Raw genomic sequence first — 14,374 nt, forward strand, 5'->3', positions numbered from 1 at the left:
TTCCCCTGAATGCCCTTTGAGGGACGTTCGGAAAGCCTGGAGAATTATTGTTCAGTACGGCTTCGACAGATCACAAGAAAGTCTGGCTTCTTGGAACTGTAGTGGCTCAAGACTTTTGCACAGTACTGTCTCTGTATGTATCTGTCTGTTGAACATGGGGTTTTGCACTATGTAAGTGAGTGCATGTTTGAGCAACTCTAGGTAAATATGTATCTGTGTAAGTGAATGCATGTTTGCATATATAAATTCTAAGCATGTACACAGGTATGAATGCACATGTGGGACAGGTTGTTTGAAAGGAACGACTCAGTAAATGACTGTTGTCATTTACTAATAGAGAGGAAGACGTAGACCTATACAAGTTTATAGCTCTTCCCTTTCAAGTATAAAATTTGATTACATATACAATATCACCCTTTTCCCTAACAAATATGAATTACATTTTGTTCTTTTAAATATTCTGAATAAACTTTATATATTAGGTTTATAGTAGAAGACTGAACTGTACAGCTGGCTCATTCGATTAAGTCATGAAATTGTCTTAGATTCATTTTGTCCATCAGCTTATGAGTGAATCATTTGATCTCTGAGGAGAACTGCTCCCATGGAAAGGCAGCTCTATACAAAGTTTTTATATTGTTTATCTAAAGCTCACGAGTTAAAGCGCTTACAGCAGTAACACCAGACTTTGTATACCCATCTTAACCATTACAAACATTTACCAAAGATGTCAGTCATATGTGTTCAGTAGATACAGACATGAGCTCCGTGAGCTTTTTATTCCATGACTATCTGCCACACGCTCTACAATTGGAAAGAATATACAACATGCTCACTCTCATACTTTCTCAAGCCTTTCACCAATATGTAGCAATTAAAGGTCTGTGCCTAAGGAAGTGCTGAGGCCAAATTCAAAGTGCTCTATGCTCTGACAAACATTTTCTCCATTACCACCACACTAACTGTCCTGCACTGCTTAAGGCTACACTATATTGGTTAAGACTCTGTAAGGGAGGAAAGGATGAAAAGAATAGTGGCTGCAGAAGTGAGGCAGTCTATGAGTAGACTAAAAAAAGAGCGGAAAAGGAGATGGGGACACGATGAATGTAGCGTCGTCTGTATCTAACTCCAGCCATCAATAAAAATGAGCAAGAGTTCTTTATGGATCTGTCAGGCTCTTTGCATGCCGGTGAACAAACCAGATTTTCAGTGCTGCATGTAGTTGTAATGGCACTCTGCTATGGATGTGTGGCTAAGAGCATGTAATGTTACTGTGCAGGCAACATTTAGAGGACTGCGTTTCTGTGTTTCTGACAGACATAATTAGATCCGTCACTGGGCCAGCTGTTGCCGTTCAGCAGGGTCAGGATCATGACCCCCCCCCCCCCCCCCCCACACACACACACACACACACACACACACACACACACCCAGAGTAGCAGAGCGATCAAGAGAAGGCAGATCAAACTATCACTGAGAGCAGAAGTTTAGTTTTACTTTCATTTTAAGGACTTTATTCACAAATAGCTTGAAAAGGATTCTTGAAAAAGACTCTTATGGATACGGGCATTTTTAAAATCATGATTTATTAAGAAGAAGTGAGCTGTAGAAGTGGGAATCCAGAAATTATCTGAGGAACACAAAGTGAATGAGATATCATCTTTTCCATCATGATTAGAAAGTCTCTACATTAACACTAGGTGGCGACGTCCAACTCCATTACAGAGCACTGTGCTGACTAAGGGCTGGCTGACAGTAGACGTGTGTGTGTGTGTGTGTGTGTGTGTGTGTGTGTGTGTGTGTGTGTGTGTGTGTGTGTGTGTGTGTGTGTGTCTCGAGTCTACAAACATGTGTGCTTACATGTGATCAAGTACGAGGTGCTGCTGACCTTGTAAGGATGCTGCACACATGCAGATTCTCCTTCACCCTGAGCTGATACCAGTAAAGTGTCCAAGGACTCACCGCCCTCCTCCTCAGTGTACTTTTGAGGATGGGTTAAAGGCAGCTTAAACAATATAACATATAAGATCTAAAGTTTTACAAATGTGTGTTGTGGGAGTCGATTATTCCCCGTCTACACACACCACACTTCCGTTTTCCTGCTGACAGAAAACACCAGGCTGTCGTTACAGTAAAAGTGACTCCATCCCTCCCTCCTTCCTCTCACTGTTGCTCACTTAATCTCCCTCGCTTCACTCTCTCTCTCTTTCTCTTAATGTGGATCTATAGAGTTTAGCGCAATCTCAGAAACTGAGAGAGAAGAGAGGGAGCTGTTAGGAATCGAATCCATGATCTTGCAGTGTTGCAAAATGCTGCAAGCAACTGTGGCAGAGAGCGGGGAAGAGGGTAGGGGTAGTGGTCTGCACTAAAAGGGGGGAAATGGTAATGGGATGGATGGAGGAATTTACTCTAGCAGGGACGAAGAAAAGAAAGGGGGTGGACACCTTGCTCTGCATTTACTCAAGAAAAATCTCTGGGGTCAGCCAATTAGAGGCCGGGTGACACCGCTATCCTCCCAGCTAGCCTGTAAATCCTGCTCCACAAGACAACCCACGTGCCTCTGTTCAATGAACACATGGCCTCGTAAAGAGACACATGAGCAAGAAAACAATTAAACACATAGACATTAAAAAATTAAAAAAAAAATCAGTTCTAAGTAAATAATGAAATCACACAAATATGGCCAAATATGAATTCAAGTCAACATTTAATAGGATCACTACCATAGCTGCCCAAACCTGCCACGGTACTATGGGTGACTGTAATATGACTGTGATGTGTGTTTACATGAAAATAGTGCATTTGAAAACTAGACAATGACAAGCAAAAGTTATTTTAAGAATATTTTGCACATTTATAGGAAAATAATAAAATAATATCACATTTTTTCTACTAATCAGACTCTTCACTAAAGTCATTGCTAAAGTAGCCTTGGCAGCTATGACTGTTTTTCTTGGGAATGATCATACAAGCTTGCACTCTTCTGTTTCAAGTTTGCGTCATTCACCTTGAACTGCTCATGCTTGTAGGGGTTGAGCACTGGTGTCGGTGTACAGACATTTTTCAGTCTCTCAGGAAGTGATGCCGGGCGTAAACCACTCCATATGTGTTTTACTTGTGGTCATTGTCTTGTTGAATATAAACCTTCACAGCTGTCTGACATACCTACCTCTTCACAAAAAGATCGCCAATAAGGATTTATGTATATTTTTCCTTCTGTCCTCACTAGTCTCCTGACCCCTGTCGCAGAAAAGCATCCCCACAACGCGATGCTGCCACTGCTGTGCTTGGAAGCAGGGATCGTATTGATGAAGTGATGTTTGGTGCCAGGTTTCCTCAACACACAGATGTCTGCAGGCTCCCACCAGCGTGTCATGTGCCATTTTGTTAGCAATAGCGTCCTTTTGTCCACTCTACGTGCCCTGATGATTCTATAAGGGTCTCCCATCTCCACAAAGGGTATGCGCAGATCATGACCCTTGGTTTTGGTTTCCTGTCTTGCCTGATTAATCAGTTTGGCTGGGCAGCAATAGAAAGACCGATGATTCCTATTTATCTCTTATTTGCAAATAACAGAGGACTACCTTTCAATACAATCCTGTCTTCAATCTGTCACAGACAATCAAGTGTGATTGTGAGAGATTTCTTTCTTTCTTAACTATGTGCATTAAAATTATTTAGTTACAGGTGTCTGTAAGTTACAGAAGTATCATAAAGACCATTAATAAAAATAGGATTATGATTATATGAGGATTATTTTCAATGAATATATCTAAACACATCAAGAAGGTATTTTAGCTTTGTCTGTTTTAAAATAAGTTTAAAAAAGGGGGGGGGGGGGATGTTAAAATGACTGAATGCAGTGTGGATATATATATCTAATTGGATACATTTGTTTGTGTTTGCCAGCATTTAGGTATGTAAACGTCGGCGGTTTCTGCACCATTTCACACCATTAACATGTGTTGTACTGACACCGTAACTCTACTGTGAGTGGCGATGATTAGAGCTAGTGCTTACCAAAGAAATATTCCCTTAGAGAAAAATGCATAAATATTTCATCACAAACGTTAACTTAGTTCTTTTAGAGCTTTTAATCACATGAAATAATCTTCCCTAGTAGATTGAGATGCTTAAGTGGAAGTGTAAACATCTGTTTACAATGCTTAAATGTAAACAGATGTTTTCAATTTTTTATCATCCAAGGATGATTGTGTTATAAACCAAAAAAACTCCAGGGTGTTAAATTGACCTTATGTTAGAATTTTTTAAAAATTTGTTTCTTTGGTAGCTCCGATCAATATTTTACAGGCTTGTAAATTACCCAGAGTAATCGCTGTACTCGAATGGAAGTAAAAATATTTGCTGTTTCAAAGGTCAAAAATATTCTTATTCTCAAACTTTTACCAGTCAGTTTATGAATATCAGGAAAATGTGGGCTATAATAATAAGAGCTTTTAATACCAGTTTTGGATACAAGAAACGTGGAGCTAAATCCAAAACGGAGTTTGCTTTGCGATCCAAATGCTCGTGTCTGATCAAACAAAAACACTTCCCTTTCAGTGTAAAACTGTGGCGCTAGCATTTTAGCATCAACACATTTGTACCTTGTACACAAGTGTGAGACTGATTAGTGAAAAGAAATAACACCATGGCCAAATGGATTGTCTGTGCTTTAACACTGAGTTTTTGAGTATTTGAAGAAGTTTCTTTTCTTTTCGGTACTCTCTGGTTTCTTTAGGTTTTGTTTGTCTGTAGTTTTATTTACTGATAGGTTATACTTGAGTCCTAGTTACTGTTTCCATGTGTGGAGATTTTTAGTGCTTTGTGTGTTTCCCTCTGTGTCTTCCTCCTGTGTCTTTCTGCTTAATTTACGTTACTCACGAGTCTGTGTTTCCTTATTTACTTCCTCTTTTAGTTTGAAGTTATTTGTTTCTTGCATTCCCCTTTATTTCCCATCTTGTCTCCTTGTAATGGATTGCAGTCACCTGTGTGATTACCCTCATCTGTGTCTCATTCCCCTGGATAGTTCCACTTCCCTGATTACCCTTGTGTATAAATCGTCCCGTCTTTCCTCTCAGTCTCGTCACAGAGTCTGTTTCCCCCTCCTCTGTGTTTTCCTGCATTACTCCAGCATTTCTGAGAATTTACCTTTGTTTGTTTGACTATTACATCAGCCAAACAAACAACTTGCTTTCTGTTCATCCCGTCATCCCTCCTGAGTGTCTGCATTTGTCTCTCACTCTACATATGAGATCATCCATATAAACATAAGAATTATAAAAGAACTGTTACAGACTCAGCAAAGAAAAAAAGTACAGTACCTAAGTAAGTCTGAATGAAGGTTATTATGGCTGTGCCGTGTGTCACGTTTTGCTCTCAGATTGATCAGTGTCCATTCTCCTGGAGAGGAGAGCAAAACTGTGCATGCTGGGTGGGGTGAGAATTAAAGAGCAACAAATCAAAGTGACACCACTTTCCCTCCAGGGGATTCAGATGAAGAGGGTTACGAATGGCTAAGCTTTTAATAACAGGTCCATGATGCTACAATGACACACGAGGATCAGATGACTCAAGAAATCTGCACTCCACTCAGTAAGATTTGTCATAAGGGAGCATATGGCGATACTCTGAGACACCAGCCAAGGCCTGGTCTTGTACCATCTTCATATCTAACTCCAAAAGAACACTTACTAAAAGAAAACCTTGAGCCCTTGTTGGGCTTTTTTTACCATACTACATTTTATACCACCTGCAGGTTTAATCCAGTCAGAAAATTCAGAACCCAAAGTTCAGAACTCAATCTTCTCCTGCTCATCTTATTAAATGAACCAGACATTCTCTATTGTCCGCACTCAGAGAACGGGAACAGAGAATTATAGCTGGGAAGCTATGCCGCTGTAATGACCTAGTGTACCTCTGTGTTTTGAATTGAATTATTTCTCTTCCCTCCGGTCGACAGAAAAAAAAACAAGAATCATCATATCAATTGGGTAAATAAGACACCAGCCATCCAATCCAGAGGAAAAAGGTGCAGAGTCACCCTGGGGTCACCCACAGTCCTCTGATATTTCACTCCTTTTTTGCTTTCACTATCCTTTTCTCCAGCTCTAACCCTTGGCTATATTCCTTCAGTTTTATCACTCATCTTCACACCAAACATTCACAAACAGTCACAGACACATATGGTGCTTCCCACACACACAAAGCAATTTGACATGTTTACCATAAACAGACAAACACACATCTTTTAGCTAAAGTCTAAAAACTGCATGCTTACAATGACAATCTAAGATGCTGATGCTAACGCTGTATGATGTTTACAACATTGGCCATGTTAGTTTGGTATTAAAGCATGCTAGCACTGCTAACAAGAGTAAGTTGCATACTTAACTGAAGTTTACACCAAAATAAATTCCATCAGTATATATAGGCCTACTCTTAAATAAAAACTATAAACATCAGATTGCCACTAGAGAAAAAGTCAGTAATTACTGTCCTCATGTGAACATGAACTGCAAACTTCATTTACAAAACAGATGAAGATGCATTAAACTGCATTAAATTAAATTACACATGGCTAGTTTTGTAAAACTCAAACATGCAGGACGAATAAAATCTTTTTCTACTCGACAAAGTAAAACAAATCAATATTGTAAATGATAGGCTGCACATTGCAGAGGCTCTCATACATCTCACTGTATGAGATGCTGCAGAGTCTGAGGATATAAAGGCAGGAATCCGAGTACCTGGACATGAAACCGCACTAAGCTCCCTATCCCACCCCCTGTCCTTTCCTCTCTCCTCTCCCTCATCAGCAAGAAGGAGCTTAAAGGGAAAGAGCCTTTCCCTTTTCCACAACAAGCTGTCCAGCAATGACTATCACATTCCTCTCCGAGGGTATCACCTCATTCTTTCTCTCTCTCGCTCTTATTTGGGAATGATGAGGATCCATTTCAATAACCCCGATCTCTCAATTCCTGTTTCAGGCAGTTACGTAACGGCTGCACTATCAGAATAACAATTGAGAGAAGAGATTAGCGCAATCGGCCAAGGAGGGTGATAGAGAGAAGATGGGGGGGGCTGAGAGGAAAATCTAAGGAAGCCCCTCTCAATATGACACATCACTTCATGTGCAGAGGGAGCATAAGCACACAGAGATGCTGCTGCTCGTAATTTTGGAGGTTTACACACACCTCTGTTGGAGACAAATGCTTTTCTGAAAGCACTGCAGTCCTACGTGTCAGCTCAGCTTCATTTACAATCATCAGCCAGGCAACACACCAATAAATGGTCTCTGCCTCCCAGGCTTATGGTGATTATCAAAAACATGCATCAAGCTTTTGTTTCTTACAGCAGGTGCAGATGATTGTGTCATCCTTTTTTTTTTTTTACCCAAATGAAAGAATGAATCACGGCAGTGAGGTTGAAGCTGGCAACACGGTGAGAAATCTTGATCCCTCATCAACAATTTAAAAATATCCACGGGCTTTGGAGTTTGAGGGAAGCCGAACTCCTGCAGGGATGAGTGCCTGCTGGATGCTTGATGCTATTTTACTCGTGTTCACTCAATTATTTTTTTCTATTTTAACAAAGAATGGATGCCATCTTTTTTGTGTAGGGGAGCTTTCCTCTCTAATGAACCTGAAAGAGTGTGCTTGGGTATTTGCTTTAAGAGTCACTTAGTCTCTGCTAGGTCATAAATAAATTTCATCATGTTAAAGGGGGAGAAAGGGGGAAGCAGAAGGCATTACTTGGTGAATTGGCATCACGTGCCCCATTCCTGCTTTAATTAAAGGAAAGTAGGTTGCGGCTCCTGGCCACCCTGCCCCAGCAGTACTTGCTGTATAGCTGAGAGCTGGACTCAGTCAGGCTCATTCCAAGGCTCCATCAACATGACTGAGTGCCTCAGACTCGGCCTGCTGAGTCATCTGTCTGAGGGGTTCCACAGGGCCACCCGGGCCGCAGACCCGCACACACACACACACACACACACACACACACACACACACACACACACGTATTATACTGGATTAACACACATACAGACATGCCTGAAATTTGAGTTTCATGGTCTAATACAATGATACCATAAAGCAGTTCCCTGTCGCGACCGGTTGGGTATGACAGGAGGAAGAAAGGACATAAGACTCGCTATTGAAGAGAGCCAGAGATTAATAAAAACTAATGATTAAATGCAGATTATAGGTATGTAAACACATGGTGAGTGAAAAAGGTGAGTGAAGAAGACACACTCAGTGCATTATGGGAATCCTCCAGCCTTTTACACTTATTGCAGTGTTATTATTGCAACTAAGGAAGGATTAAGGGTCACCTGATCCAGCCGTAACTTTCAGCTTTGCCAAAAAGGAAGGTTTTAAACCTAATCTTGAAGTATTTAGACTCCAAACTGGGAGCTGGTTCCACAGAAGAGGGGCTTTAAGGCTGAAGGCTCTCCCTCCCATTCTGTTTTGGAATAAAACCAGCAGAGAAGAGCTCTATTGGGGTAGTACTAGGAGGTCTTTAAGGTAAGAATGGGCCTGATTATTCAAGATCTTATATCTGAGGAGTAGGATTTTAAATTAGTTTCTGGATTTAAAATATTGGAGTATTTTTTAAACTGCTCATCTCCTTAGCCTTCTCAAACACTGGGCTAAAATGGCTTGTTGATTAGAGAGGTCAGAGGAGGATGGCCATACTAATTGCAGGTGGAAGAAAAGTGACAGAATTACATCTACAGGAAAACACAACAAAAGTTTACAAAGTGCCTTGCAGAAATTAGTCAATAAATAACAGTTTTTGTGCTATCCTTAGTGTTTAACTCTTGTCTTTGCCTTGAGGTGGTAACCAGAGACTTCAGGTGGTTATTAAACACCAACTCTGGTTGTCCAACACTTTGACTGTCAGGTAGGAAAAAAGATACACAAAGTTTAAGATTTTAAAGTGGACCATTTGGGATACGTTCACCAATAGGTGTACCAGGCTATGACAGTCACACAATCAGGTTCTTTTACTCTGACTTTGATTTTCTAGCTTCAAACATCTGACATCAAAGCAATAAGTCGTCTGCTTCAGAATAAGTACATTTCGGTTTATCACAATAACTTCACTTTGATCACAGCAGCTGTGGTAAAGGCACACAGGGATGATCAGCAAACAGGTGCTAGACCTGGTACTGATGGGCTTAGTTGCTTCTGCAGCACCTCTGCCTCTGCACGTCTGCCACACATAAACCCCATCAAGGGCTCTGCTTTCTCTTCAGGTGGGGAGGGTAAGGGATTTTGGAGGGCAGACAGAGACAGGGCTGGAATGCTGATCTACTGCTGCCTTTTCTGTTTTACACAAAAATTGTAGCATGAACATGGGGCACCGAGGTAGCACTTTCAACACTGCAATACTCCCAGGCAGCCATATCAGCTGCACAAGTGCTGCATTTTGAAGAACTCTGTCCAGTTAAGCAATGATAGCTTAGATATTTCTCTAATTTATAGAGATTTACAATCAGTGATGTGATAAACAGTTACTCCCAGTAAATGTTGATTCAGACATTAAGAAGCTGACTTCTGTTGTAATTTTTCTTTCCGTTCCTGGTATGCAAAGGTAAATTTTGAAGTTTTGATTTGACTTCTATGACAATAAACTAAATAAGTGAAGTGACTCATAATAACTAACAGTGCTTAAAGGCAACGAGGAACAAGGAAAATGGATTTCAATGCACAGGGTTACAGCTCTAAAAATCATCCTGAATGGATCCAGTGGGTACATTAACCATTTGAGAATTAATAAGTGATCCCATAACGTCGAAAATTACTAAGTAAATCAACAAATTATCAGAAAAAGTCCAACTTCAATTCGCTTAGTTGATCTTTTTGTTAGGAAACTACAATTACAGTAGATGTTACATTTTTAATCTTCTCATAAATGCAAGAATACTTTATGATAATTAATATCAAAAGTGCAATATCAAAACTGATTCAATCTTTGAGCACTTAAGACTGTTTTTGATCAGGATGCTGTTAAAGCAGAGATACTAAAATGAAAAGATAAAAACAAAAATTGCATTTACAGGAAAAAGCTTTTACTCATCTGCTACTACAATTAAGCTGAAAATATATTTTCCATGCAAGGGAAAATAAGGCTAATAACTATAAATGAATAAATAAAAGGACGTTTTATCTTTAATACCCATTTAGATATACACTAAATTTCCAATGTTTTTTTTTCAGTGAACTTGGAGCAGTCCTTAAACTCTAGAAATGTAAACAGCCCACACTAAATGCACTGTCTGGTGTCCAAGCAATGCAACAAACCACTATTTCATACTTCAGGGCCACTGTCACCAGTTCAGCCACTTCACATTAAAGCAGGTATAAATGTAGATACAAACGCACACATTGAATGAGGTGAAAAGAGGTGCTGACTGGGACAATGGGGCTTTGTTCACATCCTGACAATGCTCATTTTTCAAGAGGAGCAAACTCATCAATAAAAGTAATTTGAGGACAACATTATAAACTGCTCAGCAACTGACCAGTTCTGCATAATGCCACTACACTGAGAAGCCAGTTAAAAATGCACTTTCACCCTTTAATGACGAGGACAGATCATTGTGTCCTCACTGGGACACGGTGGGAACAATCATTAAGGTCAACGTACGTCAAACCACCCAAAACATCTAAAAATTGAACCAACACGGAAGATAAATATAACAGTTATGTTTTTAAAGACAAATAAATAAATGTTGCTAAAAACTGATGCAATTATACTCAGTAGACTCAAAATGTACCCAAAGAGCAGTGAACATTGCCTCCCTTTCAGAGCTTTGTACTCCGTCTATTAAAGTAAAAATACCCAAAGAACAATAAATGATCCTTTACACCATAAACTGAATCACTCCTTAATCAAAGAAGCTAAGAGTGAGTTTTCATACAAACAAATGTTTGATTAAATTGCCCCCAAACTCTTGCTTAAAGGCAGCCGGAAAAATATGATGATCATTCATGAGTGTTAAATGTTCAGAAATAAAAAATGCAGTCCTGCCACAAAGAGTTGACCTTCTGTACAAAGCAAGGATAGAAGCACTCCTGAGCCACCAAAAAAAGAACAGGTGTTGGCTGGTTTCTTTGTTAGCTACAAAGTGGGATAAGGAATAACACTCACTGTATTACAGAGTGCAGAAACTGAAGAGGTAGCTACACGCATCAGAAAGGAAACAAAGGAAGATGAAGGGAGAAGAGAATTTCCCCAGTGTTAACATCTGTTCCAGAAACCAGGAATGCTATAAGCCGGTGTTTAAAAAAGGAAGAGAGATTGAGAGGGGAGGTGGAAAGGAGTGAGGAAGCTTATTTGAAAGACTTAAGCTGCATGGTTACGTAAGTGATATGGGATCCTCTGAAACTACACTCTTTCAGTCAAAGTTATTCTGCATTAGCACCGTCAGACATCTCGTCCATGTTTCGTCCAACGGTTAGAGCTGCAGGCTCTCTCTTCTTAAACCTCATCCTTCCAGACATGCATACGCTGCACTCACTCACACACATACACATACTAAACATGCACAAAGGCATCTGTGCACTGGCATTCACCCTCTGGTTGTAATGTCCGTGTGTAGCTATTAAGTACAAAGGCTGTGTAAATATACACATGTAGCCCTGTGCTGTATCGGGTCTTGATGAGTTAAACAGGTGAAGAATGTGATGAAACTTTAACTCCAGAGTCATTCCTTTGCATCAGTCACTGCAGGCTACGCGGTGCCGTGTGTGTCTGTGCAACGAGTCTGACTCTCCAACAAAAACAGTTAAATAGCGAGCCCCTGCTGACAGAAAACCACCCAGGTGTATCTGAGTCATACCACCTTCCATTCACCTAAAGCTCTCTCTGTTTTCCTCTGTGTCTTTTTCTCAAATACACCTAATAACCTTGTCACCCTACCTGTATAGAACACACAAAAAAAAGAAAGAAAAATCGGATCCGTATATCAGCCTTACAGTCCTGTCTTCCTTCTGTGGGAGAGTGGAAGCTGTACTGTGTTCCTGTCTCTACTGCATCAGCATCAGATTGGTTTACAGCCAGCCTGGCACAGAGCTGGCTCACAGGGCGGCTGGACTCGGTTACCGAGGACCAATTTGCCATCAATACACAATCTGCGGATGACTCATTTGCATTAATGAGTTTGAGCAAAAGGCGACAAGCAACCAGAGGCATAAAGTAGACTGGATGATATTTCTCTGCAGTCGGTGACTGGCGGTGCAAAGATTTATTGTTTACAACGAACCTTGCCAGCTCTGCCTGGTACTTCTCAGTCAGAAGCCTGCAAGTACTGCTCTGCAGTAATTACAGTGCCACACAGAGAAAATAATGGACAGAAAACAAGAACATGCTTTTGGAAAAACAGGCAGGTTATGGTCCTCATGGAAGATCAGCACTTTAGTCAGATTTTTGCTCACTAATACCTTACTGCAGTGTAAAAAAAACGAAAGAAAAAAGAAGAGACGGAGCACAAGACAGAAATGTGAAGAGGGACTGTCACACAGTGAGAGATAGAGTACTACTCTGCCTTATCAGACGGCTCAGACAGGACAGTCAATAAAGCAGGTATAAAGCAGTCCAGAGGAGTAGGAAAGCATGCAGTGTGTTATAACGTTTCCCCGTGTCTGTATGCACAGGACATACATGTGTGCAGGGAGACTGTGTACACACAGTAGAAACACGCTCATCACCAGGTTTCCATGTGTGCCCCAGCACCCCTGACCATAGCATGACAGAAGAACAAGAAGAAGTGAGGGGGGCGTCTCAACCTTCCTGCCCCCTTCTCCAGGCTACACCTCCCCTCCTCACGCCAACCCCATCGCCCCACCCCACCCCTGACTACCCCACCTGTGAATATCCCAGTACCTTGCGCTTTTTATCCCGTGACCGACTCCTCTTTTTGGCCCTCTCCTCCTCCTTCTCTTTGCGCTCCTGCTCTGCTAGAGCTTCTAAATCCTTGTTCTTACGAAGATGTTTGGCCGCTTGTGCCATGGCGTTGGTAGTCGGGGTCTCGGTGGCGTTGGCGTGTCCAGATCTTACAGCAGTGGTTTGCGGGTCGACGGCACTGGCACTTTACCTGGCGTGGGCCAACACTAGCGCTGCCGCTGTGTGCTCCTCTATGGCCCTGCAAAGTGTGCGAGCGTGCTCACCCTCTGCCTCCTCCTCCTCTTCAGCAGTGCAGTCACACACACACAAACACACCGGCAGTCCTCATCCGTCTGCTGTGGGATGCTACTGCAGCGCAGCTCTCTTTCGCTCTCCCTCCCTCTCTCTCTCTCCCTCCTGCTTTGATGCTTGCACTCTCCTGCTCTCTCACTTCTTCCGTTCAATTCCTCTGCTCTCCTCCTTTCTGGTCTCCATTCGTTTCTGTGGAGAAGAAAAGGATAACAGCAAACAAACAGCTTTTCCTTCTTTTTCAGTTGTTTTCCTTCCCTACATCTCTCTTCTGTTCACTGCTTTAATGCATTGTGAAACTGCTTCGACCCACCCACCCTGACACACACACACACACTAACATGTGCGCGTCAACAAAGATTAAAAAGGGATGAACTGACAGTCAGTTAAGAAATAGCTTGAGCTGCTTTAAATCAAAGTCAGCTCTTCCTCCTCACATTGCATTGATTTCGTTTCCTTTTCCAGCATTTAATTTCTCAGTATCTCCTGGTCCTGCTGCGTATCCATCTGTGTAGGATCACCAGGTTGCACAGCGAACCCGTCGTCCCCACAGCCAATCACACCATCACTCATAAACATACACACAGTCCACGAAACCAGAGAAAAGAAAAAACAAAAAAACTAAAACATGCATGAGGGAAAAGCTGCCTCTTACTTGTTTACCTCTCTCTCCCTTTCTCTCTCTCCCTCTCTCTCTCTCTCTCTCTCTCTCTCTCTGCTCCCTCCTCCCTCTCCACTGTTCAGGCGCTGCAGCAGACAGAATTGGTACCCAAGCAAGGATGTTGGTGCAGTATGCTTTTGTATGTAAGAATGATGCTGGGAGCATTAAATGTCTAAATTCCCCATCATTGCTTGACTGGCTATTGTGAGTTCCTGATTCCCTCTCCTTGAATCTCCTCTCACAGTTTTGCATACAATAAAAGACAAAGGGCACTATATTTACTGTAGCAAAAACAGCTTCTCATGTACACTGTGAGAGCGAGCATGGAGCTGGCACCTGTTTACTGATATTGCTCTCTCCCTCTTCCTCACTTGGTTTCTCCTCTCCCTCTCTCTCTCTCTCTCCCCCTCATCTTTCCTCCACCCCACAAAACTGCTGACGCAGGCAGAAACGATCATTTAACATCTCTCTTTGCCCAGCTTGCTATACATCACACATACAGTTCACACT

At 41.6% G+C, this 14,374-nt stretch overlaps 1 protein-coding gene across 14 annotated transcripts in view; it reads right to left on the bottom strand.

The window, feature by feature from the left end:
• Nucleotides 1-13,939, bottom strand: part of ank1a (ankyrin 1, erythrocytic a) — an 87,478-nt gene extending 73,539 nt beyond the window's left edge. For 10 of the 14 annotated variants that reach the window (XM_085294424.1, XM_085294425.1, XM_085294420.1 and 7 more), the window contains exons 1-2: nucleotides 13,641-13,939; nucleotides 12,895-13,395 (exon numbers count right to left, since the gene is read on the bottom strand). In XM_085294424.1, the coding sequence (XP_085150550.1) occupies nucleotides 12,895-13,020 (126 nt within the window). In that variant the 5' untranslated portion in view covers nucleotides 13,021-13,395; nucleotides 13,641-13,939. The remainder of the gene's footprint in view (nucleotides 1-12,894; nucleotides 13,396-13,640) is intronic. The other 4 variants (XM_085294426.1, XM_085294423.1, XM_085294431.1 and 1 more) reach the window with 1 other exon arrangement.
• Nucleotides 13,940-14,374: the final 435 nt, after the last annotated feature.

The sequence above is a fragment of the Mchenga conophoros genome, linkage group LG12 (assembly GCF_057382185.1).
Source record: "Mchenga conophoros isolate Kocher_MC1m ecotype Shallow Benthic linkage group LG12, M_conophoros_male_GT1.1, whole genome shotgun sequence".
NCBI lineage: Eukaryota > Metazoa > Chordata > Actinopteri > Cichliformes > Cichlidae > Mchenga > Mchenga conophoros.